Source organism: Polypterus senegalus, chromosome 1, assembly GCF_016835505.1.
Source record: "Polypterus senegalus isolate Bchr_013 chromosome 1, ASM1683550v1, whole genome shotgun sequence".
NCBI lineage: Eukaryota > Metazoa > Chordata > Cladistia > Polypteriformes > Polypteridae > Polypterus > Polypterus senegalus.
Genome location: NC_053154.1, coordinates 321,303,032 through 321,315,857, shown reverse-complemented (window position 1 = coordinate 321,315,857; position 12,826 = coordinate 321,303,032). Strand labels below are relative to the sequence as shown.

The 12,826-nt window shown below is 41.5% G+C and overlaps 1 protein-coding gene across 1 annotated transcript in view; it reads left to right on the top strand.

Moving 5' to 3' along the window:
• The window catches only part of pdzd8 (PDZ domain containing 8), a 277,412-nt gene extending 268,799 nt beyond the window's left edge, over positions 1-8,613 (top strand). The window contains exon 5 of the mRNA XM_039737116.1: positions 4,660-8,613. Within this exon, the coding sequence (XP_039593050.1) occupies positions 4,660-6,806 (2,147 nt within the window). The 3' untranslated portion in view covers positions 6,807-8,613. The remainder of the gene's footprint in view (positions 1-4,659) is intronic.
• The last annotated feature ends 4,213 nt before the right edge of the window (positions 8,614-12,826 follow it).

Below are 12,826 nucleotides of genomic sequence, written 5' to 3'. Positions count from 1 at the left end.
TGTTGTCAGCATAAATTACCTGAACGGCAGAGATGCTGAGGTGTTAATTAATCAGCACTAGTTTGAAGAGATGACTTGGTGCCACTATAATCAGCAGATGAGTTCACATGAACAGGACAGACTTCTCGCTCAGACACCACCCTATACAGGGTGGTCAAGTGAGGGAACGCACAAGTCCAGAATAAATGTTAAGGTTCCCACCAGGTTGCCCCTGGGTTGGCAAGACACAACCAACCAAGCTCATGATAGTGGAAACAAGAGCAAACAGAGTTATTGGGAAGTAGGACCTCCAAAACAACAGCTAAGGTCAGTGCTTAGGTTGGAGCTCAATCTGGCAGTCTGCTCTTTCCAAAATAAGGTGCTGACGTCTAGATAGATAGATACTTTATTAATCCCAAGGGGAAATTCACATTGGAGCGTCTCCATCTTTTAGTCCTCAGAGTGGAGGGTGCGGAATCAGTTGACCTCATTGGGTGTCTTCTCGGAGCTTTGGGTGGTAAAAGAAACAAAAGAGACAATCCCCCCAGCAACCACACCCCCTTGTGCCTTGGAATGATTGTGCTTACCTCTGAAGGTGACATTCTGACACACATGCACAACAACAGTTAACCAAAGGATAGCATTAAGCCAAACCCACCAAAACAAAAACACAACCTGTCAATAAATGTGTTGCAGGCTAATATAAGACAATTTGAATCAGATATTACATTAATCACATACTACAATCTATCAGTGTCAGTCATCACCAAGCCAGACAGCATATACTGTATCTGGCGAGCACCAGAGACACAAACACACACATACTCACAGCAAAGAAGAATAGAGACCAAAGTTAAAACTCTCCCCATATGGAGCTTCCTTCAGTATAGACTGGTTAGGATTATCCATGCCCAAGTCACACACAGTGATTGAATTTGGCATCGTCTTCATGACTAATGACACCAGAAGTCCTGCAAATTCCACTTGATCGCTGAATTTTGCCGCCAATTTGGGGATCTTCCAGTGCATTTTCTGTTATCTATGATGTATTTTTTTTTAAATGGTGGGTTCTGCTTTGTAATTATCAATGGTCCACATTGGTGACTTTGGACAATCACCTGCCAAAGGTAACATTTAGTTACTGTCGCACCGGATAACCAGGTTTGGCTGGATTTAAAAAGCGGTCAACTTACAAGGAGGTTGCCTGTCTATCAAAAAACTGCCGAATTTTTTCTCTGTGAATCTACACATACACACTCTTACTTAGGCTAGTTTGAGTATTTCTGGAACTGCTAATCTCCTGGGATTTTCACACACAATAGTCTCTAGCATGTACTCAGAATGTTGTGAGAAATATAAAAATCCAGTAAGTGGCAGTTCTGTAAGATGAAGTGCCTTATTGATGAGAGAGGTTAGAGGAGAAGGGCCAGTTTGGCCTAAGGTGACAGAAAGGCTACGATAACTCAAATAACCACAGAGTTCAACTGTGGTGATGAGAAGAGCAACTCGGAACACACAATGCTTCAAACCTTGAGGCGGATGGACTTCAATAGCAGAAGATCACGTTGTGCTCCACTTCTGTCAGCAAAGAACAGAAAGCTGAGGCTGCAGTGGCCACAGGCTCACCAAAACTGCACAGATGAAGGTTGGAAAGATGTAGCCTGGTGTGATGAATCCAAATTTCTGCTGAGGCACACAGATGGTATGGTCAAAATTTGATGCTAACACCATGAATCCATGCACCCAACCAGTATTGTATCAACAGTCCGGGCTAGTGGAGTCGATGTAATGGTTTGAGAATGTTTTCTTGGTTAATTTGTGCCCATTAATACTAATTAATCATTGCTTGAATGCCACGGCCTATTTGAGTCAAACACATCATTTCTTATCAACCTCCATGTTTCAAAATCACAGGGTTCCCTTCTTCTGCTTATACATCAATACAAATAGTAAAAGCTGAAGAAGACTTGGGATTCATGCTCTGCTAGAAAACGTCCATTTTATAAGCCACCTAATCCAAATTTGTGACCCGATGGGCCTTTACCTTATCCTGAAGAAATATAGGAAGAGTGTGCAAATCTCAGAACTGAAAGTTCCTGTGTTGGGATTCAAACCTTGGACAGTGAAGGCAGCCACTAACCATTCCACCATTATGCTGCCTAATACCATAAAGCATCTGCTGAAATATATGTTTATCTATCTATCTATCTATCTCTAGTTAGGTCCATAAGTATTTGGACAGGGACACAATTTTCATAAATTTGGTTCTGTATGCAACAACAATTTTATTTTAAATAAAGCAATCATTGTGTGATTGAAGGTTAGACTTTCAGCTTTAATTGAAGGGGTTTTGCCAAAAATTTCGTATGAGCCATTTAGGAATTACAGCCATTTTTCTACATAGCTCCTACCCCTATTCCCCATTTCCAGGGAATCAAAAGTATTTGGACATTTGACTGATAGGTTGTTCCATAGCCAGGTGTGAGCAGTTCCTTCTTTATTTCGTTAACTATTTAGCAGGTAAAAAGTCTGGAATTGATTCCAAGTGTGGAATTTGCATTTGGAAGTTGTCATCGTGAACTCTCAATATGAGGTCCGAAGAGCTGTCCGTGTAAGTTAAAAAAACAGTAAATCATTAGGCTGAAATAACAAACCCTTTAGAGAGAGAGCAGAAGCATCACAAGTGGTCAGATCAACCATTTGGTAGATTCTTAAAAAGAAGGAACATACTGGTGATCTCAGCAACTCCAGAAGATCTGGGAAATCACAGAAGACAATTGTGCTCGATGATTGCAGAATTCTGTCCTTGCTGAAGAAGAGCCCCTCCCTTCACAACATTTAGAAAACCAAGACCACTGTCCGGTAGGTTGGCTTTTCAAAGTTTCCAACCAAGAGAAGACTTCATGAAAGTAAAGACAGAGAGTTTACCATGAGGTGCAAACCACTGGTAAAGCTCAAGCATAGGAAGGACATATTAGATTTTGACACATTTTTTTTTAACTTTTCCAGTTCTGGAACAATTTTCTTAGAACAAAGAAAACTAAAATCAGTATGTAGCAGAATGTTGGAAAGTGAAGAGTATGGATCTTCACTTATATATCCATGAATATATGGATATTCATGATCTGATGAATACCACATCATATGTGAAACATGGTGGAAGTAGTTTTTCTTGCATGATCATGAGTGGCTGCCAGTGGAAATCAGTCACTGGTGTTTTTTGATGATTTGACTGCTGTAACAAGTAGCAGGATGAATCCTGAAGTGTACAGGGCTGTACATTCTGCTCAGAGTCAGCCAAATGCTGCAAAACTAATAGGATGACACTTCGCAGTACAGACGGACAATGAGCAAAAACATACTGGGACAGCAAACCAAGAGCTTTTCAAGGCAGAGAAATGGAATTTTCTTCAGTGGCCAAGTCAATCAACTGACATCAATTCATTTGGACATGCAGTTCACTGGCTGAAGACAAAACTGATGGCAGAAAGTCCAACAAAAAAGAAGCACCTGAAGACAACAGCAGTAAAGTCCTGGCAAACCATCACTAGGGTGGAAACCCAGCACTTGGAGGAGGCCATGAGTTCAGACTTAAGGAAGCCATTGATAGTTAAGGAATTTCCACCAAATATTGAAAATGATCACCATATTTATGATAATGCTAGTTTGTCCAAATACTTTTGAGCCCCTGAAAACTGGGGGACCATATATAAAAATGTCTCTTTTTTCTAAACGGCTCAAACAATATTTTTGTTAAACCCCTAGAATTACAGCTGAAAGTCTACACTTCAATCACATCTTGATTGCTTTGTTTCAAATATATTGTGGTGGTGTGCAGAGCCAAAATTATGGAAACTGTATCACTGTCCAAATACTTAACGGATCTGACTGTCTGTCTATTTATCTTTCTATTTTAGCGCACCTTTCATATCTGTTATTTATTTAGCACATTCCATGTTTGTCTTTTATATTGCACAACAGCTTTCTTATCCATCTTGTCATTATATAGCACCTTTTTCTATCAATCCATCGATTTCATATAAAGCTTTTCACATTTGTATATTTATCATTTTATATAGAACCTTTAATTATTGATATATCTATTTCATAGAATACCTGTTCATATACAGTATGTCTGTTATAGCACTTGTCATACCTTTCTGTTTATTAGTACAGTAGATCTGCCTTTCTAGTTAGTCTACTGTAGTCTAAGCATATCGAGCAGTAGGCTTACGATAGTGACAATACTTCTGCTTCTCTAGTTTCCATGTTTTGGGGGTTTTTTTTGCCCCACTTATGGACGGGATGCAATCAAAGTTTTCAAGTGCTGTGTCAAAATAAGTTGATGCACACTGGACAACAATCATTTCAACACCATATTGTGGTCAACATTGCTGCCTGATAGCACCAGAGTCCTGGGCTCAAACCCCAGCCCAGGTCTTGCTTGCGTGACGTTTGCATGTTCTCCTCATGTCTGTGCTGAATTTTCTCCAGACACTATGTTTTTTTTTCTCTCCCACATTCCCTGTGCATGTTATATGAATTGGCCCACTGTGTCACTACGTGGGCTTTTTGATGCATTTTCCCACAATCTGCGATTGGTATTAACTGTTTTAGATTGCATAAAATGTGAATCTCCATATTGAATCTCATTTTTTTCTTCTTCTTCTCCTCCACCAGGGGTGAAAGTGACCTCTTCAGTACAAGTCCTGAAGCTGATCAAGCAGGCTGGAGAAAAGGTGATGGTGTTTTACGAAAGGCCCACACGTCACCAAATGGCCCAGGTTGAGGGCTTCGGCCAGCTTGAAGATCAAGGCTTCCTGTCTCAACCTGCCTATGAGGAAGACACCATGAGCATCAATACTTTGGATGGCAGTGATAACAAAGACATGGACTCCGAGTTTGAGGAGTTAGTTTGTGAAACCAGGCCATCAAATAGTGACCTAAAAGATGAGTCGTTGCTCTCTCTAAACCAAAGCCCCAAAAGAACGGTTGCCAACCTCGCTTCCAAGCCCCTTGGAACGATATCACCCATCCTTAACCGCAAATTGAACCTGGGGGGCCTTCAGGCACAGCTGAAGCCTCTACCCAAAGATGGGACAAAACCAGTAACCTCAAAGAGCTCTGAAGGCCCTGAAGCAGCATCACAGTCGGCGAGCAAACTGGCACAGACCCCACCAACTCGACCCCCAGTGCCACCAAGACCTCACATTAAATTGACTCTGGCTTCTTCAGAAACACAGTGCCTGCTGGATTCAAGTGACACCCCTGCTGAAAAACCAGAGCGACCACCCCCACCCCTGATCAACGGAGAAAAGATGGTCAGCGAGAAAGTCGTCGTGAAACCTGTAGAGCAGAATGATGAGCCACTTGCACCAATTCCAAATAAAGCAGACTCTTCCAAAGAAAAGGTTTCTGACAGCTCCAACAGTCCTAGAGACACGGGAGAGGATCAGCAAATGTGGGAGTCTGCTGAGACACCATATCGCAACCGCTTGGCTCGGTGGAGCAAAGCTTCATATTTGTTTGAGACCGAGAGCCACCACAAGTACCTTAATGTCGCTGTTTGGTGTAAGGACCCTTTTAAAGTTGGCGGCCTCCTCTGCCTTGGACACACAAGTCTGAAACTTGAACACATTGCCTTGGAATGCCTGTCAACATCCTCGATGGAGTATCAGAGCACCTTCAGGCTAAACACGGCCGAACCCAAAGCTAGCGTCAGCCGGACAGCTTTGAGGAATTTAAGCGTGCACAAGGGGTTTAACGAGAAGCTGTGCTTTGGCGACATTACGCTGCACTTCACCTACTTGAAAGAGGGCGAATCTGAGCATTCGAGCGGCTTGACCGAAAGAGAGAAGGAGAGCAGCGCACAGGATGAAGCTCTGCTGTTTCCCAAAGAGGACGCCAACCTCCCATCAGTCTCTGTTAGTGAAGTAAAGCATAATTTCCAAGACACGCAGTTCCAGAACCCAACCTGGTGTGACTACTGTAAGAAGAAAGTCTGGACCAAAGCGGCATCGCAGTGCATGATCTGCTCCTACGTGTGCCATAAGAAGTGCCAGGAAAAATGCCTGACAGAGCACCCTTACTGTTCAGCGGCTGAAAGAAAAGTGGACCCGGAGACAAAATCGACGATAAACAAAGCCACCGGCTTGACCAGACAGTTCCTCAACACTAGCTCTCGCTTGTTAAGCTTAAGACAGGTACCTAAAGCTCGCCTGGCAGAACAGGGAAGCGACATTGCAGAACCATCCCCGAAACACACACCCAACACCTCTGACAATGAAAGCAGCGACACGGAGACATATGTGGCAGGCAGCCCTTGTAAACGCCCTGCAGCAGCAGGTACCAAGCTGGCACGAAAGGAGGGGGGCCTGGACGATAGTGTTTTCATTGCGGTCAAAGAAATTGGCCGGGATCTCTATCGAGGTCTACCAACAGACGAGAGATCCCAGAAACTGGAGCTGATGCTCGATAAGTTGCAGCATGAAATCGACCAAGAACTGGAGCACAATAATTCCCTGGTAAGGGAGGAGAAGGAGACGAGTGACGCAAGGAAGAAGTCCCTGATTTCCGCAGCGCTTTCCAAATCTGGTGAAAGACTGCAGGCCCTAACTCTGCTTATGATCCATTACCGAGCAGGTATCGAAGATCTGGAGTCGTTTGAGGGCACGTCACCTTCAGAACAGCAAGACCAAAAACCCAAGGATGTGGAAGAACCCATCTTGATTCAGGAATCATTGGAGTCTGAGATCAGCAGTCCAATTGAAGCCCAGCTGCTCGATGAAATAACGGAAGAAACGATCAACGAGGAGGTTCTACCTTGAAGTTCTGTCAGATCTTGACTTTCCATTGGTTCTCCGGCCAGACAAACAAGACGCACAACTTGTCAAGCACCCAAGGAGTGGAAAAAATTATGTCCTCTTTGGTTATTGACAACAAGGAACATGCTTCCTATTCATTGTTTTGTGGCCAGCAGCAATGCTCGAAAAATAACCAAAACGGTTTTTGCGCAGTAATAGTCGTAGCCAACAATAAAATGATGCGAATAATAATCATTCACATACATAATTGTCGCCGCTGCAAGTCAGAGTCTGTGAGCCGTTTTATTTATTTGGAACTTGGAGTCACAGTCCTTCAGATGAACCTGTGCAACCGAAAGAACTCATTGACCGCCTCAATTTCTCAAAGCGATGCATGTGAAGATTGATGGGTAAAAATAGCAGCTATTTTGGGACCACTTTTGCTACATTTGATTTCCGTTGTTTTTACGTTCGTTTTTTTTTTTTTTTGCCAAACTATGGAAAACACTGGCTTCTATTTCGTGTTGTTTTAATTAGCAAATTTACATATGTATATTTTGTTGTTTCTCGCTTTAGTATAAATTTTGTTTATTTAAACGAGTTCTTAATTTTATTTTGTTTGGTAAATAACTGCTTAGGGTCAAGAACATAAATGTTAGACAATATTTATAATCTGGAGAGTTATGGCATTGTACCGAGAATGTTGGGTCTATGAGTTCAAAAAAATAAGGGAATCTCATTTACGGTGTTGAGTGGGTTGGTAGAAACCTGAGGGGCATGGGAGGGAAATCTAACTGTCGGACAGACCTGTCAAGAGCTGAGTGGGGAAGCGGGGGTTTCCAAGGGAGCTTTAACCTCCTAAGGTTCACCAGTGCATGCCCGGTGATGTGCCTAGGTGAGAGATGCGGTCATCTTTAAGGGGAACTGTTGTATAGCTAAACATTGTGCAATATTTTTGTATGAAATGTATGAACAGTGCTCTAAAGAAAGGCCACGTTCACCCGGCAGATGGCACGACTCACCAGCCGATTAAGGCTTGGGCCACCCCGATGGGAGTAGGTTGGAAACAGAAAAGAATGTGTGTGCACGGCGTATGAAGCTGCTGACGTATTGTCTGGCATTGTCATTATATAGTTGATCCCCCCCTAAAAAATATTGTTTATTAAAATTAATAATGTAATCATGCATTATTATAAATAAGAAAAATAAAAAGTTATTACTTGAGAGGCATTGATGGTTATTGTGGAGTGTAATATTGATTGCAATGTATTTATATGTGTGTTGACATATTATAATATAGATTTTCTACTTTATGTATGCTGTCTAGAAATGTGGGCCTCTCCTTCACTAACTACCGATCTTTCAAACCCCAGTAGAAGGGTGCAGTTATCAAGTTCGCCACTAGGTGGTGTATGTGTACAGTTTGTTTAATCAGTCCACGAGATGGCATTGTGCTGAGTGGATTCTATATTTTTGGCATTTATTCTACAATTTTTTTTTCTTCTTCAAGTCACCATGGCGGATTTTCAAGATACGATGATGGTCATTTTTATCGACATAAACAGACTTGTTCATTAATAAGCAACATCACATTAAGCAGCTGAGGCTTCTATGGGAAATCATCTGGGACAAAAACGTCTGACGCCCTGACATTGCATCTGCACCCAGCCATGCTGTCCGTCAAAGAGTTTTTGACCCAAAGCAATATGTGGTTGTGGCTTTGCAACCCCTTTTATTCTTTCATCAGATCTTCCCTGTGTTCTTTCTGTTCCCAAAATGAAGAGTGAAGGGAAGATGATTTCCTTCCGCAGAAGAAAAATCAGGAATAAACGTCAGGAGGCTGTAGAGATGTTAACAAAAGATGAGAGAAGCCCGGGGACAAGTGGATTGCAGCTCAAGGAGAGAATTTTGAAAGGGACTAAAAATGACTGTAAGTTTTATAATTGTTTTTTTTAAACAATTCTGGGTCTCCCATCATATACAGTACTAGCAAACTACCCGCGCTTCGCAGCGTAGAAGAAGTGTGTTAATGAAGTTATGAAAAAGAAAAGGAAACATTTTAAAAATAACGGAACATTTGCTTTCTATTCGTTTGCATAAGCACAGCCCTTCACCAGCAATTATTTCATGTTAGCTCAGACCCGGCACTTAAAAGTTTCTGTCGCACTTTTGCTGTCCGTTACAGCAATTTTAACTCCGTTACAAAGTGATCCAAAGTCTCGTTTATACCTTGTGTCTTCTCATTAAACTTGTATCTCGTGAATATCGTATTCGTCATAGGCATGACAAGCGCCAGCATGTCTATAAACATAATTTAAACTTACGGTTTACACCGTGCTTTGTTTCCGCAGTAGCTGCACTTATGAATATGCTTGTATGCGTCACTCGCTTCATATTCTTTTGCTGCCTTCTCAATTGTGTAATGTGTTTTTTGTTCAGCGCTCTTTGGAGCCCTTCCTTGTTCTCTACTTACTGCATTCACAGTCAGTTCATGGGAGCCGCTCTCTTGTGTGATCTTGCGATGTCCACGGCTTTAATTAATGTTAGCTAAGACCCGGCAATTAAAAGTCTCTCTCTTGCAATAGAATAAATAAAAAAAAAAAAAAGTTTCTCTTGCACTTTCGCTGAGTTTGTGCCAAACACTAGACCATCTCATCTTCATTTGCATAAGCACAGTCCTTCACCCGCGAATATTTACCTTATATGGGCAGGCACTCAATTACGGGGAGGCGTGATGATGCGGGGACGCAACTCCGCCTCACACGGAGACCGAGCTGCAGGCTATGGCCGTATATATGGTCGAAAGTAGGTTCCAGTTATGACCATTATGTGTAGAATTTCTAAATGAAACCTGCCCAACTTTTGTAAGTAAGCTGTAAGGAATGAGCCTGCCAAATTTCAGCCTTCTACCTACACGGGAGGTTTGAGAATTAGTTATGAGTGAGTGAGTGATTCAATGAGGGCTTTACCATTTATTAGTATAGATATATACATAATACAGTAAATGCTTTATATACATGCATACAGGTGAGCCTTGGATTACAAATCAGTTCCAGTACAGATGAAATTTGCACCCCGGTTTTGCATGTAAGTCAGATTTGCACTGCCAATATGCATTAATGAAAAAACTGAGAAAATACACAATGCAATTTTAGAGAAAATATTTCAAGCATGTTAATTAAATCACAGTGAGGCAATGTAACTGAACTTTAAGTATCAAAACACAAATAATTTAAGGAAATTGAAATTTAACACACAATCACATCTTTCGACAATAATTCGAGGTAATTTAACATAATATGTGAAGATGTGCATAGGTTATAAGTAAATACTACGCCATTAGTGCTTACAGTGGTGCTTGAAAGTTTGTGAACCCTTTAGAAATTTCTATATTTCTGCATAAATATGACCTAAAACTTCATCAGATTTTCACTCAAGTCCTAAAAGTAGATAAAGAGAAACCAGTTAAACAAATGAGACAAAAATATTAGACTTGGTCATTTATTTATTAAGGAAAATGATCGAATATTACATATTTGTGAGTGGCAAAAGTATGTAAACCTTTGCTTTCAGTATCTGCTGTGACCCCCAATAACTGCAACTAAATGTTTCCGGTAACTTTTGATCATTCCTGCACACCGGCTTGGAGGAATTTTCGCCCATTCCTCTGTACAGAACAGCTTCAACTCTGGGATGTTGGTGGGTTTCCTCACATGAACTGCTCACTTCAGGTCCTTCCATAATATTTCAATTGGATTAAGGTCAGGACTTTGACTTGGCCATTCCAGAAACATTCACTTTATTCTTCTTTAACCATTCTTTGGTAGAACGACTTGTGTGCTTAGGGTCGGTCGTTGTCTTGCTGCATGACCCACCTTCTCTTGAGATTCAGTTCATGGACAGATGTCCTGACATTTTCCTTTAGAATTCTCTGATATAATTCAGAATTCATTGTTCCATCAATGAAGGCAAGCCATCCTGGCCCAGATACAGCAAAACAGACCCAAACCGTGATACTACCACCACCATGTTTCACAGATGGGATAAGGTTCTTATGCTGGAATGCAGTGTTTTTCCTTTCTCCAAACATAATGCTTTTCATTTAAACCAAAAGTTTGGTCTCATCCGTCCACAAAACATTCTTCCAATAGCCTTCTGGTTTGTCCACCTGATCTTTAGCAAACTGCAGACGAGCAGCAATGTTTTTTTTGGAGAGCAGTGGCTTTCTCCTTGCAACCCTGCCATGCACACCATTGTTGTTCAGTGTTCTCCTGATGGTGGACTCATGAACATGAACATCAGCCAATGTGAGAGAGGCCTTCAGTTGCTTAGAAGTTACCCTGGGGTCCTTTGTGACCTCACCGACTATTACACGCCTTGCTCTTGGAGTGATCTTTGTTGGTCGACCACTCCTGGGGAGGGTAACAATGGTCTTGAATTTCCTCCATTTGTACACAATCTGTCTGACTGTGGATTGGTGGAGTCCAAACTCTTTAGAGATGGTTTTGTAACCTTTTCCAGCCTGATGAGCATCAACAACTCTTTTTGTGAGGTCCTCAGAAATCTCCTTTGTTCGTGCCATGATACACTTCCACAAACACGTGTTGTGAAGAGCAGACTTTGATAGATCCTGTTCTTTAAATAACACAGGGTGCCCACTCACACCTGATTGGCATCTCATTGATTGAAAACACCGGACTCGAATTTCACCTTCAAACTAACTGATCATCCTAGAGGTTCACATACTTTTGACACTCACGAATATGTAATATTCGATCATTTTCCTCAATAAATAAATGACCAAGTATAATATTTTTTCTCATTTGTTTAACTGGTTTCTCTTTATCTACTTTTAGGACTTGAGTGAAAATCTGATGAAGTTTTAGGTCATATTTATGCAGAAATATTCTAAAGGGTTCACAAACTTTCAAGCACCACTGTACATATAACCATATGCTAACTGCATCTGATCTTTATCAAGTCCATACAGAAGGGAATTAAGCGTTTGCTTATTTTGGTGTTTACGGGGGATCCTGGACCCAATCCCCAAATGGTTACCGATACCAAGGAGTGACCGTATAATTAAACACAGACGGGATTAACATCCTTCAGTTTTTGACCATTGAAAGTTTGCAAATCCATAATAACGACACGAAAAACCACCAGTAACAACTAATTGAGAGTAGTCACTCAGAGTGTCGCGTCCTCCTCCCAGCTGCACAGGTTAGGACACTGGCAATCACAAACGGCAGGTTCTCTCGCTCGGTTAAACTAAAGTTCACCAATCTGGCGGCTTATCTGTGACCGAGCTGTTTGGTTGAAAATGGTGACAGAGTACACAGACTATACTGTATACGGCCTCATCGTTGAGGATGGCTGCTACATATTCCTCCATGTCAAAACTGTTTCTCTGTAGTAAAAGAGAAGTCACTAATTGGAAGTCAGTTGAAATTTTATTCACAAGAAAACTTTTACAGTTTTATGTGCTTATTTGTACCTGTGGAATGTAAGTGGAGACTGCTGTAAACCTGAATTCCATCTGTATTTATTTATTTGTTGGTTTGTTTGTTTTGTACCATTGTCCTTTGGTATACGTAGGGGACTGGTCCCAGGATCCCTGCAGATACCAAAATTCATGGATGCTCAATTCCCTCATATAAGGACTTGGTAAAGGTCAGGTGCCATTATTATTTGGTTTATATGCAAATGCTAATAGCGTAGTATTGTCGTATAACCTACACACATCGTCCCGTATTACTTTAAATCATTTGTAGATTACTTCAGAAGAGCGCTATCTGCACAAGCACTTCCACGAATTTCAGTCTCTTTCTGCTTTATTGCACGAATGCTCGATTTGTTTTTACCGACTTTATGGCCCACTTCGGCACACGACATTCCACTTTTTATAAGATTGAAGATTTAGATTTTCTCGTCGAGAGATAGCATTTTAAACTTGCTGTGAGTCTTACACTGATTAACCTCCTCAGCGTTAGACCTGAGCGTCACTCTGGCTGTAAAAACAGTGCTAAGAGCGTTAGTCCCGA